This window comes from Motacilla alba, chromosome 1A, assembly GCF_015832195.1.
Source record: "Motacilla alba alba isolate MOTALB_02 chromosome 1A, Motacilla_alba_V1.0_pri, whole genome shotgun sequence".
Lineage (NCBI taxonomy): Eukaryota > Metazoa > Chordata > Aves > Passeriformes > Motacillidae > Motacilla > Motacilla alba.
This window is the reverse complement of record NC_052031.1, coordinates 30,010,532-30,025,245: the sequence shown is the minus strand read 5'-3', so window position 1 is coordinate 30,025,245 and position 14,714 is coordinate 30,010,532. Positions and strand designations below refer to the sequence as shown.

Here is a 14,714-nt window from a genome sequence, read left to right as displayed (position 1 = left end):
ATCATGGTGAACCAAGAATTAGTTAACTTGTTGTGCCATGGCAGCTTAGGTGTATGTATATTTCAGAAAGCATTGAAGGGTAGTCTTCTTCTTCAGTGAGTGTCAGTATTTGCCTCAGAGCCAATGGAGGCACCTTGGAAGGATTGGTCCATCTGAATTAGGCACACTGGAGCTCTAGTCCAGAGGCTTGCCCTCAGGGCCAACAACTTGCCAGTTATTTTAGCAACTTCAGTGTGTGAGAGGAGAGACAGGAGAGTTTCAAAGAACAGAAGGATATCTGAGGTTGGCAGAGACCTGGAGATCACCTAGTCGAACATCTGTGCTGAGGCAAGGCCACCCAGCACTGTGTCCAGGCAACTTCTGAATATCCGTACAGATTGAGACACCACAACAGTACTATGCTGTGAGTGAGGGAGAGGTGGCAAAGGCCTGGGCAAGGAAGGACCTCCAGGGAGCAGCCAGAACATTTACTGAATCTGACAGGCCTGGGGTGCACCATAGGATGTCTTGTGTGGGAATGGGAAGCCTGTGACCTGCACAAGCAGATCTCAGAGGGCAGGACGGAGCTACATGTAGAATAGACTCATGTTGTCCTTAGAGGAGGACCTATAATTACCTATAATTTCAGGTTTGTGACCTCTGCTCATACCTGTTCCCTCAGGAGAATGGAAGTGCCCAAGCACTGATACCATTTTTGAAGTTTGTCTGAGGACTGAAACCCACCCAAGTTCTTAGTGGAGAAGGGGCTGAGGTCCCACTTGGAGGCCTCCTGCCCTTTCTGGTGACATAATGGTCTTTCTCTTTTCCCAAGAAAAAGCATGCTCCCTCCACAGCCCTCCTGGTCCTTTTGCTGGCCTGGGAAATTAAGGGATTCAGTCTGGTACCTTGAAATATCCATTTCTTTGTAAGTTCTGCATTCCTGTTCTCTTTTCTTACAGTCTGGATACGGGCTTCCTCTTCAGGACTTCAGCCTTAGCACCATGGGTGCGCACCCCTCTCCATGCCAAGGCAGGGTAGCGTAGCGGTGACCCACCACGCGTCCCTTTCACGCGTGACACTGTGCTAGTAACGGTGGCAGTAGCTGGGCAGGCAAACCCGTCCCAAGGGACAAAGCCAGCGGCAGCGTGGCATCCAGCTCTGTGCTCTGTGAGCACAGTCAGTGCTGTGCTTACGCCACCAACACAAGACTTTGTCCTCCTGTTGAAAGCGCGCTGGTTTCCACATTTTGTTAAACACATGCTAATTGACAGGTCTTCTGCCTTCTCAGAAAGGCTCTTAATGTTCGGTTCAAGAGTCCAGTGAGCTTGGAGCTGAGGTAGTTGAACACGGAACATTTCTTCAGACCACGGGGGAAAATACTTCTTCTAAACTTATTTTCTGAAATTCTCTCTGAACAGACCGTGTACGCTTTGCCCACCATTGCTTTTGCATTTGTGTGCCACCCATCAGTCCTCCCGATTTACAGCGAACTTAAAGAGTAAGCCCTTCTTTTTTTTTTTTTTTTTTAACAGTTTATTGCTTTGAACTGTTTTATGTGGAAAGTGTTAGCACAGAGGTGCTCTGAATCATTTGTACCACTCAGAGGTGTGCTTTAGTAATACCAAGCGTGGCTGTCAGCTAGGAAATCTGGCCTCCCAGGCGTGCTGTGTCCCTGGAGCAGTGGCAAGGGAGGTGGTGAATAATGCAATACTTCAGAGTTTTCCCTGGAAGTACCCAGCAGCCTGGGGAGAGCCAAGTTCTGCTAGTTGATATTTGGCATAGGAGAGGTGTATGTTCTGCTAACAGTGTTTGTTCCACAGCATTAGTGCAGCTAAAAGTCTGTTGCAGTACCAGGAAAATAAAAGTGCTTTCAGCCTTACTGATACTAAAAGACCTTTGTTGGTACTGCTGTCTCACTGACACCTCCAGCTGGGATGGGCTGTGCGGAGCTGGAGACCAGTTCTGCTGTGACACTGCTGACAGCCCTGGGCAGCTACGATGGGGTCCTGGGCCATGGGGAAGCCCCAGGGGAGAGCTCAGGGTCAGTCAGACCCATGACTGCCCTCAGACACTTGCTGGGTGCTTTAAATTTCAGGTGACTTGAGCAGGTTCCCAGGTACCTATTAGGGCAACCTTGTGTGGATTTAAAAGTGTGAGTTTAGGTACTGGAGTGTGAATACTTCAGAACAAATATCTAAAGATTAAATGATTAAATTACACTTAACCTATTTTACAGGTCAACATAAATCCAGTATTTTCTGCCTATGGGGACACAAATATTTCTCTGCAGTCATTCAGAACATTTTGTGTTTTTTTTTTTTCTCTCTGTATAATTTTATGCTTCCTTCATTTTGACCTTTTAATTTGATTACCAAAGTGTTTCAGGGTCATCCTGTCTCCACACAGCTTCACTGTTTAGGCAGGTACAGACATGGCACAGACCTACAGGTCACACCCACTATTTTTTCATTTAAGCCCTGAGAAGGGTCCTTTTCCTCAGTCCTTGTCTTTGTTGTGCAGCTGTCAGTGAGTTTCTGTTTTAAATGAAAATGCCTTCATGAGTCTCCCCAGAATTACTGTGCTTATGCAAACACCTAATACATTTTGAAACAGCTATGGAAAAATCCAACCATTCTTATGTGTTCTTTTCTTGTTCTTTCTCCAGCCGTTCACAGAAAAAAATGCAGTTGGTTTCAAATATCTCATTTTTTGCCATGTTTCTGATGTACTTTATGACTGCCATATTTGGCTATTTGACTTTCTACGGTAAGTATACGGTTCTTTACTGATTGGAGTAGAAAGGGGATACATGTAAAATCAATAGTGTATCCCAGCTGGAAAGGAAAGTCCCATCCACTTATATTAAAATACTTTTCCAAATAATTTTCCTTGTAGTTCTCATATTGAGGGTATAAATCCTTTCCTCCTTTTCCCCTGTGGATGAAAAGCACAAGTGAAAGTATTATTTGCAAAAGGCATTTTCAAAATATGAGGGAGAGATTTGTTTTACAGAATTGGGAATTTGCTGGCCCCCACTAAGATTTTATTCCAACGTCCTCACCTGAATGATGTGTGCATTGGTAATGGCTGAAGCATGCATATTTGCAAAAATTGAGACAGATTTGAGAGCAGGTCCTAGGAAACGAGTAACAAATTTGCCATCACAGCCTTTTCACTTTCTTAGTAACACTTTCGTCATAGACGCAACAGACCAAATGTTTTCCCTGTGTCCCTAGAGCTGACCTCTTAAGGTCTTAGTTAAATAAACTGGCAGTGAAAGTGGGGAAGCTTTGAGTGTTGTCCCAGCTCAGCCACCAAAGAATGATTATCTCAGTGTTTGAGACTCCCTCCCCGTCTCTTTCCATGCATATCAATTCAGTTAACAAACAAATTATGTTGTATCACTAAAGGATACAATATGTGTGTCCTAAAGGCGCAATTGTTAAGTAAAGTAGGATAAAATATGAATGTTGCCTGGGAACTCCCAGGAATGTTGCCCATGGAACTCCCATATTCCACTATCATGAGAATGTTGAAAAGTAGTGTCTTTTTCCATGGACTGTTAAGGGGTTACAAGACAGGTGACAAAGCTGATGTTTGCCTTTTACCTCAGAGTCACCCATCAGTCTTCACCACCCTATTCCAAGTGGCATTTTTGTTACAACCTCCTCATTCATGATAATGTCCCTTGTGAGCCACCAATTGCAAGAGAAAAAAAAAAAGTAAATATGGAATGTGGCTTTTTTTTAAAAGGTGTACCAAATCTCATATTTGCTTTCTCAAACTCTCATTCTGATTATGAGGCCTTGAGTATACATGTGTTGAAGTAACTTGAGGTCATCTGTTCTAATTTTCCCAATAAACCCACAAATAGGCTGCAAGTGACAACAGCATCAGCCGTTCTCATCCAGCTGCTCCCATCTAACACATTTTCGTAGAGATGCATCAAATTAGCAGCCCCAGGGAGCAAGTGGGTGTAAATCAGCATGGACCCCTTCGCTTTGGCAGGGAGGAGATTCTGATGTGATTGCCCCAGGGATCTGAGGAGGCAGATCTGTGGCGCTCCTCTCTGGGAATCTCCCACATCCCTCAAGGACGAGGGTCTGGAGTCCATGGAGGAGGTAGGGGCTGCGTCCTTCTGGCCCTCCTGAGGGGGAATGGCGGAGGAATCCCTGGGGTGTCTTGTATGCCTCTCCCCACATTAGGCATCCCCGCTCTCCAGCACTGAAAGCCCACAGGTGGAAGCTGTGGAGAGCTCTGCTGGGGCTTCTGCAGTGTCAGTGCAGTGACAGGCTGCAAAAAAGACACTGAGGGAATATAGAATTCCTCCATAAAATTCCTTCATTCTTCCCCTTGAGACCGAAAAGACCTTACATTTCATATGTTCACTTACAGTGTTCTAACCCTCTTCTCTACCCTTACCTGGGTAAGAACAGTATTTTTATTGTGACCATTTCTTCTTTACACCAATAGTACTTGTCTGTTTGCTGTGTTCTCAAAAGTGTTGCAGTGATGACTATATTTACATTGCAGAATTACAGAAAAGAGGTGTTTTTCTTCCCCTAAAAGGTCACAGTGTGGTTGGGCTCTGTGGTGTATCTAGCTGAAAGGAAAACAGACCTTCAACTGTAAGCCTTGCCCTTCACTTCCTACCTGGCTGCAGCCCGTGAGCGGTACAGAAGTTGCAGTCTGTGCTTGCAGGAGCAGAGTAAGCTCTGTGTTGCAGAAGCTGTGCATGTGCCCGGCTTGAAAACCCCACTCCTGATCTGCAGGGAGGTGGGAGAGCGTTTTCTTTCTCCTGGTGGGGATTCAGGCCCTGCGTAGGTGGTGTTGACCTGTGGTCTCTACCCAGAAGGGCGCCCTGGGGGGAGTGTAGGCATTTTGCCACAGTACAGATCCCTCTGCCTCCAGGAATACATGAGGTTTTCCCAAGTGCCAAAGATGGTTAAATTAGACGTAGCCACTGAGTTCCCTTTAAGAGCTGTTATGTTTTACCACCAGCTTTCTAAGATTAGCAGGCAGAAACAAAACATGGGCCTAGAAAGGGGCAGCAAGCGTGTTTGGTGGCATGCTTAACAGCCACCCCTTTAGGTTACTGCTCCTGGATATTTAAAAATTACAAAGCAAACATGTAGGTCCCTCAGCAACTTGGTTTTCCTGCTGGTTAGTACACGCAGACCTGCTCTGCACTATTTATCACAGCTTCAAGGAAACATTTTGGCAGGAGGTTGTATTAAAATATTGCCAGCACCTCCCTGTTAAGCACCCCCTGTGATTTGTCTTGGCTGCTGGGGCTGCTGGCCAGCTTGGAGCTGAGCTGCAGGCTCTGCTGGCAGCCCTCAGAGGAGCTGCTGAAGGATTTCAGTGCAAATGTCAGAGCGTCCTGCTGAGAGCTGACCTGAGATAGGCTTTGTTCTCAGTTGAGAACAGGGGCACTGCTTTTTGCTGGAAGTTTATTTGCTGTTTAGATGAATTTAGCTCAAGATCTTGCAGTTTATATTAAGTTCAGCCATTGCAGTGCATGTGTTTATTTTTATATCATTTGGAACTTACAAAAAAAAGTCCACAGAACCAATTAAAAATAGCTGATTTCACTTTATCTATTTTGTATAAATGTATATATGTAAGTAAGCTTTCGTGTATGTCTCACTGTTGTCTTTTCTACAGTGAAAATTACCTTAGACTTAGGCATGTGCTGTCATGAATTAAGATGCATTCCTAAATCAGGCCTACAAAGGATTAATCTGGAATAATGGGATCATTGGGATTTTGTTCAAAGTGCTGTTTTAACTCAAGGATGTTTCATTCCATACTCTTTTGTTTACAGATAAATCACTTGTTGTTCAAGAAGGCTGTTGTTTAACAATGATTTTTGTGGACTAATTGCCTTTTTGCCAGAACACTTACCTTACTGTCTTTTCCATAGAGAATGTGCAGTCAGATCTGCTTCACAAATACCAGAGCAAAGATGACATCCTCATCCTGACCGTGCGCTTGGCTGTGATCGTGGCGGTGATTCTCACCGTGCCAGTGCTGTTTTTCACTGTAAGTAAAAAGGTCTGCATGGTTTGGAAGTTGGTAACAGCAGTGCACAGCACATTTCTTCAAACCACAATCCAGTGGTGGCTGAGACTACAGTGTTGCAGCTACAAAAAGAACTTGAGCTTGGATTAGTCTTTTCTCATGCCAGATGCCCACTAACTTCTGGAGAAGTTCTCTATACAGTAAATAAATAAATCAATCACTTTTGGTCTTAAGTCTGTTTGAAATTGAATCCACAAGGGTCCTCTCTTATGTACCATCACTTTACTGGAGCAGGCTCAGAGGTGAAGTTCCTTTTAAAGTGCAGAAGGATTCAGAAAGGCATGTTAGAAAGAGAGGAATATCCTACTGCGTGTGCACATGTACCTACAGTTCTGAAATAACAAATTAATTTTAAGGAGTATTTCAAAGGTATATTATTTCAGGCAACCCAAAATTTCTGACAGATCTATGCAGCACTTGTCACATGAAGAACCAACTAAAATAAACATGGGAAGCTTTGAATTGGCTCATAGACTATTCTTGACAGAAAACTTCCTTTCTTTCTCTCTCTCTCTCCCCCTACAGGTGCGTTCATCATTATTTGAGATGGCCAGAAAAACAAAATTTGACTTATGCCGTCATATTTTCGTTACTCTTGTTCTTTTGGTTATCATCAACCTGTTAGTCATTTTTATCCCATCCATGAAGGATATTTTTGGAGTTGTAGGTAGAGTATCCTGGTTTTGTACTACTAATAAAAAAACAGTTGCTAATCAGCAACACAATAATTAGCTGTTGCTGACAGTTAACAAAACTCTTTCATTTGAATTTTGCAGGGGTCACTTCTGCCAATATGCTGATCTTCATTCTTCCTTCATCGTTGTATTTAAAAATTACACAGCAGGATGGATCAAAGTTGACTCAGAGGATCTGGGTATGCGTTCCATTCCCATCGATGCAACACCTCCATCTTTTCATTCTCTTTAATGTGCTAGGTGCAAAGCAGACCTAATCTGAACATATGTGTGAGCTCCTTTACATTCCCTCTGTACTTCAGTCAGCTGGCAGCTGTGCTTACCCTTCTGCTTTGCTTGCCCTGGGGGTCCCCTGGTGGAGGGGCCATGCCATGCACAGCATCTTGTGTTTTCGGGAGACCCTTCTCTGTGGGATGAGGTACTTCCTTGGCTGGCAAGGAGCAGCAGCTGTCAGCAGGGTGCAGGAAGCCCTCCAGCCCACTTCAACAAGCCTTTCAGCACAGCATGCTCTCTCTGCTTCTGTGTGTTAATCCAGAAAGCATGCAAAGTGCTCCATTTGCAGTATTCCTTATGGTTTTAATGGACCTGAGTCAGACTTAGGGTGGTTCCACACGAAGCAGCCAGCTGAAGTGTTATGTTAGCCACTTGGCATGCATGAGCAAATAGGAATGGACCTTGGAAAGATTTCCTGTGAGCCCCAGAGAATGCTGCAGCTGAAAAGATGCAACACTCCTGTGTATTCCCAGTCTAAAGGGGCATGCACTGGAAGCATTGTACAGTTAGATCTTTCTTCTCTGAGCAGACAGGTAGAAAACATGTTTCACTTTGGCTGCATCCACAGATCCCTTGACGAAAGGGCTGAACTTAGATGAACACATATCTGATGGGAAGAATATACTGATTTCTGTGAGACTTTGGAAAGAGCAGAGCTGATCAGTCCTAAAAACAGACTCAGAGGTGATCAGTGTTTAAGAAGTGAATTAAAAGGAGAAAAAAATTAGTTTGGTGTTCAGCAAGTAATTATTAATGACGTTAATCTCTTTAATTATCTTTGGTCTTGTCTTTACCAGAAATGCTAGCTCATTTTAGCTGATAGCTTTAATACATCATCTTGTACATCTTCTTTAGAGAAGTGAACATACTTGAATTAATTGTCTTTTCTTTTTATTTGTTAACCTTCTCTCCTTTTTTTTTTTTTTTTTTTTTTTTTGTGTGTTTCAGGCTGCTCTTTTTTTGGCACTGGGGGTATTGTTTTCCCTAGTGAGCATTCCCTTGGTCATCTATGACTGGGTACAATCAGGAGGCAGTGCTGAAGGCCACTGAAGTTCACCTTCTTCTCAAAAGAAGATACCCCTGTTTGCTACACACCAAAATCGCAACCATCCGTTCTGTTGTCTATTCCACCTTTTGTGAGTTTACTCAAATCAAATCCAAATAATGATTATCCAGTACTGAAAATACTGTCATGGGAGTATTTTCTTACAGAAAACAGACCCATTCTTCCAGCAGGCATATCACTCTCTGATCATCAAAAATCTGTGTTAATTGTCCATGAGATTATATAGAGCATCGCTTATAGAAATTTGTCACAATTAGTTTCCCCTCTTTCACCCATGAATTGCATTGTTCCATTATTTTCCTTAGCCCTCCAGCCACAAGCTCTGCTCCTTTAGGGCAGCAGCGCCTGTTGCTATCAATTCCAACTGGAGTGTTGTCCGTTTACATCCTTCCCCTCTCTTTTAGCCAAAACTCTGCTCTCTAATTGTATGCATCTGGTTTGTTGGTTTGTTTGTTTGTTCTGTTGCTGTTCCAGGCACCATTTGCCTCACTGGGTTAAGTGTAGCATTCTGGATACAGGCATGAAAAGCACCACAAGAGCGTAGCTGAATGCCGTGTAAGCGTAGGTCCTAAATCCGGTGCTTCTCTCTGATGTTTTGGGGCGCGGACCAGGCCCAGGGCTTGGCCCATTCATGGCTCTGGGGAACAGACTCTGTGTGTCTGTGTGTGTGTTGTGTGTGTCTTTGTGATGTGGAGCAGGGAGCAGGAGAAGGACAGCCACCACCACTAGCCACTATTCCTCTGGCGCACTTGAGCCGGACGTTGACCAGAACTTGACCCCAAATCATGAGTACTTGAGTCTGAAGAGAAGCAGATATTTGGAGATTTCCATAAGAAGTCTGCATTTTCTTCAGCATTAAACTGTTTAGTAATGCCCCATTGGTCTCAGAAAAAAAAAATACCAAGCTCCAGTTTTATCAAGACCTACGCATTTAATCATACCTCATGCCTTTTCCATACCTTGTAGGGACTGGCTCCTCTCTTGTGTGTCTTACCCTCCTCCCACTGAAGTCAGTGGGGTCTTTGACAGCAGTGGGAGCAGGATTTGACTCACTCTGCCAAAATACTAGATTTCTAATGGAAATTGAAATCTGCAACATTTCTTTAAATGAACAGAAATACTTTTTATATTTGAAAGATTTCATTTACATTTTTCATTAGTTCTGCATAACAATTAGAAGATATTCTATTAGCAGAAACACTGTAACTTGCAACAGTTGTCCACAGAATAAGCATTTGCCTAATGCCTTATAGCTGGTGTAGAGAACCACATGTAGAGACTCAAAAACTAAGCAGGTGATCACTCACTGTCCTGAGCAGACATCTTCTATTAGTGCACTGCCAGAAGCATAAACGTGTTCACTTTATGTCATTCACCATGTGAGCTAAAGAGTGTCTCAGAATAAGAACGTGGCTCCCACTGAAAGAACTGATTGCTAGAGGGAGCCCTGCTTCATGCCCAAGGGCTGTGATGCCCTTGGTATGCTCGAGCCATACCTGTCAGTATGCAGCGACCCTCTTGTTCTCAGTAGCTGGTTCATTGACAAATCCCTTTGTAACTGTGGAGGCAGACCATCATCAGCTGTGAGGAATCTGTCATTGCAACTTACTCTTTTTAAGGCTAGGGATAGAGTATTTGGGATCTTGGCATTTCTGTGAGCTACTGAATTGCCTCAGTTGCCATTACCTTGTTATGTAACACCCTACCATTGCTTGGAGTCACTGAAAGTTGAGATCACAGAACACATCTCAGGACCTTGAAGGTTGATTTCTAAAGATAACATCCAGAGAGGTTAGTTTGAGGCCTTCCTAGAAATTTGGGCATGAGATGCATATTGGTCATGCTGCAGAAACTAAGCCTACTAAGCCCAAACTGCCAGATCCAGAAATAAGGCAGAGTGGATTCCACAAACTTCCAAAGTACTTGGAGTAGCCCAGCAGCAAGAACAAGACTAGAAACCTCCCAGCAAGGTGCATCATCCTTTCTCCCAAGCACCCCCTAGCCCAACCTTTAACATACGAACTGCTGAGCTACCTGGACCCCCCGCAGTAAGGTCCCTTGTGCTTTCCTGTGGGTGGTCTCAGACCCTTATCTGTGATGGTGCAGGTCACCAGTTCTTTTTGTGCTTATGGGACTGATCCCTGCCCTTATTCACAGAAAAGTCCATACCATAGTCTACAAGACCAGGTGTTAGGCAAGCTCTGGGGAGAAGAGCCTGTGCTTTGTTCCTATCTCTTTGCACCTCATTCATCTTCTCAGCTTGGGATGTAAATTTGCGGTTTTCCTTTTGCAGGCACCCAACCCTCAGTGGTCACTGCAGCAGAAGCCCAGCATCTCACTCCATTCTCTGACTCAGCTTGCTGAGGTTGCATTTCAGGTTTTGAGGTGCCTTATAATCTCTCTGGATCTTATCCTAAAAACCTAACTCAGACCTGAGAATGCTGTGCAGTGTTATCCTTAAGATGCTACCAGGCTCTCCTGCTTTCCTCCCCTTTATCTTTCTTCTACTACTGATTAATGAACAGCACAGCGCTGTGCACTGGGGGGTTGTGAGAGATGAGATCCTAGGAAAGATTTTCAAGTATCCAGGTATGAGCTAAAGGTCTGACCTGCTGCACAGGATTCCAGCAAGGTCACATATGTGACATCTCCCTCCTCTTTCCTCCCCCCACCCTCAAATAGTCTGTAGTCTGCTGTTTGAAATATGAACCATTGAGTTTTGGCACCCAACTTCCTTTGACTGGAAGGGCTGTTGGGTCAGTGATTGTTCACCTTCCTAAATCTCCTCCATCACTATTCCTCTCTCCCCTCTTTGCTATTCTGCCTTCTCCTTTTCCCCAGTTTATTTGTATACTGGAGTTTTACTGAATAAATAGGGAGAATGAGCTGAGTGTGCATAGAAGTGAAATTACCCAAGGTACTAAACCACCAAAGCATGTCTTATATACTGAAAAATAGATACCCAAAATATTAAGTCTTTAAACAGACTTTGTTTCTGGGTCTCGTAAAAAAAAAAAAAAAAAGGGTATTTTGCTTAGACTGATTTACTGGCATCATATTTATAGATATTTATGGAAAGGAATCATGTGTTTTTTGATGTCTGTGGTAATGAACGTGAAATAACGTGCTTTTTGTTTTCTCATCAGGTTTATACATTCTTAACAGAATGCAATAGACCCTGCTGTAACTGTCAACATCAGTGATGGATGACAATATTTGTATGAGGTTATCTGTAAAATGTACTGCTGTTATTCAGTTCATTTGGAATAGTGAACCTGTAGCCACGATTGTACGAGTCCCACATTTTAGTTAGGATTTTAAGAGCACAGTGAAATGCTGTAGGAGTTTCTCTGTTGTAAAATTAATAGGATCCAGAGTACCATATTTACTTAGTAGGTGATAGCATGCTTTCTTTTCATAGAGAGTTTATCGCTATTGTGAGCACTGCAAATGTCATAGACTGGATGCAAAATTGCTCCTAATAACTGCAACAAAAAACCTTAAAATTCTTATTTGTGTAGTAGCAACAATCAAGTGGTGAGGAACAAGGAAGAACTAATTAGAAGCAGGGATTACTAATAAGATTGTAAGAGTTAATCCTACACTTAAAAGACAGCCTTGCTGCCTCTCCTAGTCCACAGCACATTGCAAAGAAAATAGTTATGGGCTTACAGCAGCCGTCATACAGCTGCCCTTCTCTGTCCAATGGCAAACATGCCTAGGTAGTAAAACATAGTAAATTGTTATTTGGGAACAGTGTCTCGGGGCAGTGACCTCTCTGGGTGATGCGTGCTCCTGGTCAGAGGGCCAAGGCCAAATCTGTGCACCAGCACAGACCTTTTGTAGAGCTGACATGAACCAAGGGGTGCCTGGCACATGTGCAAGCCTAGGGCACAAGAGCTGGTGTCATCCTGCAAGGTCAGGGATGGGGATGCTCATCCACTCCGAGGGCTGCTCTTCTGAGCCACATATGAACCCAAAGCCTGTGCTCCACCTGTAATAGGTCACACATACAAGTGTGGGTTGGATGGTGTGTGGGTTTTGTCTGTACATCTGCCTTACAATGCATAAGCGTAACACAGCTCTCTGATATTGAGTATTAAACAGTAACAATTAATGGTATGTCTAGTTTATCTTGAAATTTATACATGTCTTTGCTTGAACCTTACATTAAGGCTAAAGAGCACCTTGGTCAAAACAAAACTTTCTTGTGGTGGTGTCCCACCTCCAGTCCTACTGCCCCACCCCAGTGCCTGTAGGAGAAAGGCACCACAGAATGTACTCAGCTCCATCAGCAGCTCCATGAGATGGCTTTATCAGCTGGCGCCACGGTGCTTTCCTAAACAAATCCCCGAGCCCTTGGCGTCAGAAAATCCTTATTTCCTGTAACGTACAGCAAAGAATGTTTTATTTGTATCTAATGTAAGGATTTCTGTAATGAACTCCGGAAAAAAAAAAAGCTAATTAATTAATAAAAGGTACAGGGCTGGAAAGTCTAGAATTCACAAATTGTACACATACCTATGTTTCTGAAGACAAATCTATGCAGTTGTGTTGTATTGTAGGAAATTTCATTTTTATGTACATATATATTGTAAATAAATAGGATGCTGTATATTTTTGCAGTTGGTTATCCCCTATGAATAGAAGTGTTGAGATAGGCTCTGCATATTAAGAGTAATTTTAATGGAAATACAAATACTTTAGCTTGTTAGCAAAATGTATATCCTTTTCTTTCTCCCAAAAGTTCACGAGTTAAATCCTAAACTTGAAGTTATAATTATATCCCTAAAGTAAAAAGATAAATAAAAGGTCCAGTTAAATTGCGAGGATTAATTCCAATGCATGACTCCCTGTTTTTTTCAACAGCAAGTCTGCCAGTCTTCCTGTTGGGTAAAATATCTCCCTTGTTAAAGGGCCCCTTAGGTACCCAGATACCTCTTACTTTCTCAGCTGGGGTCAATTGGGAGTAAGGTGCTGAAAAGGGTTTATGGAAGAAACCATGGCAAACTGCAGCCAGCAATTTGATCTAGCATTATGCTGTGTTGTGTCCAGGCGTGTATTTACCCAACTAGTACAAACAGAAGCCAGGGCAGAGCTTCTGTATTTCCATTTTCAGCCATCAGAAATGCCAGTAGTTCAGAAAAAAAAAGTATGACAAGCCAGGGGTCAGCAGCAACCAGAGCAATTGGTGCCATTTCCAGCCCCCTCCCTTCCTGCAGAGTCCTGTGGCTGCTCCGCCTCAGACCCTGCTGCTCTCATGTGACCAAAATGCTGGCACCTGAGGCTGCCAAGAGCTTCCCTGGCCAGGGACTGCTTGCACATCTCACTCTGTGAATAGGCAGAGGTCATTGGATAGCTGTGTCCAGGGGTATGTCCTGAGAGTGCATCCATCAGAGGCCTTCCTTTCTGATAAAGCATGGAAATGTTTTTTCGGGACTGCTGAAAAATAGAGTTTAAGAAATGTATCTAAAAATAATATGGGTTTTTTCCATGTTTACTTTATGGGCTTGGATGAAAATGAAACTTGAAATAACATTTGCTTTTATCATGAGCACAAATTTGAGGGGAAAACCCTATATACAATCAGTTCTACAGAGCTTTTCAAATTAATACCAGTGTATGTTTTGTTTTCAGTGTTATAGCCAACAAAATATAAACTGAAAAGGTATTTTTCCACTAGACTTGAACTTTACATTGTTTATAGAAACCTGGTTTTAGTGTCCCAACATGCTAAGGCTCACACAGACCCAGTATAAACAATGTTGTTTGAATGATGTATGCTTCATACAAGCTCATGTCTGATAGATTGTTGAAGTGAGTCATTGGTAATATTTTGCTCCTTTTAACATCACCTGTTAACTTTGTGCTGCTCATATCCAAATAAACAGTACAGTTTTTCAGTTTCTATGTGTAAATAAAATGTATCAAGTTCTATGATCTCTCTGTTACCTCTTAGTTTTTAAACATTAAAATTGGGATCTAAATTAATGTTGGGACCATACTCATTCTTGCAAAGGGATGATGATGTATCATTTTAATGGCTTGAACAGCAAATGCTCTCTTACTCTTTATCCAAGTATTTTCACTGAATTTAGGGCATGGAGCTCTTGCAAAGCCAACTACATTAGATTTGGTGCAGTATACAGAGCAAAGCATCAAGAAACAGCTATGGAACATTAAGGTGAAGTTTCTGAAACAGTTTTAGAGGGACCTGAAGCTGGGACAGATGGTTACTGTAGCCTGCGGTTGCTGAAGATGAGAGCATTCCTCAAGGCCAGTACTTGTTTCTGCCTGCTTCTAGAAGACTGAGTGCTTGCCAGTCTGTTTCAAGGTCAAATCAGGCAATTTAACTTAAAGGGCTGCTATTAAGTTGGGTTTAAGATGTCAAACTGGTGTTTGAAGTGACTAAACCCCTGCCAGACTTTTCTCAGCTATGGAAGCAGAAGCCATTAGCAGATGTATGAGGAGGATACCCAAAGACAGTAATGTCTTAGGCAGCTGTTTCACCCAAAGTACCTTTGTCAATGCTTTAAAGGGTCTGGAAAGTGCTACCTTTTTTGCCTTTGACCACTAATTTTACTACTGTTCAGATTATAGTGACCACATACAAAAAG

General features: G+C 42.9%; 1 protein-coding gene across 3 annotated transcripts in view; it reads left to right on the top strand.

Moving 5' to 3' along the window:
- The window catches only part of SLC38A1 (solute carrier family 38 member 1), a 42,800-nt gene extending 28,712 nt beyond the window's left edge, over positions 1–14,088 (top strand). For 2 of the 3 annotated variants that reach the window (XM_038154114.1, XM_038154115.1), the window contains exons 11-16: positions 1,398–1,477; positions 2,645–2,745; positions 5,906–6,024; positions 6,589–6,730; positions 6,840–6,937; positions 7,980–14,088. In XM_038154114.1, coding sequence (XP_038010042.1) covers positions 1,398–1,477; positions 2,645–2,745; positions 5,906–6,024; positions 6,589–6,730; positions 6,840–6,937; positions 7,980–8,081 — 642 coding nt within the window. In that variant the 3' untranslated portion in view covers positions 8,082–14,088. The remainder of the gene's footprint in view (positions 1–1,397; positions 1,478–2,644; positions 2,746–5,905; positions 6,025–6,588; positions 6,731–6,839; positions 6,938–7,979) is intronic. The other variant, XR_005258969.1, reaches the window with a different exon arrangement.
- The last annotated feature ends 626 nt before the right edge of the window (positions 14,089–14,714 follow it).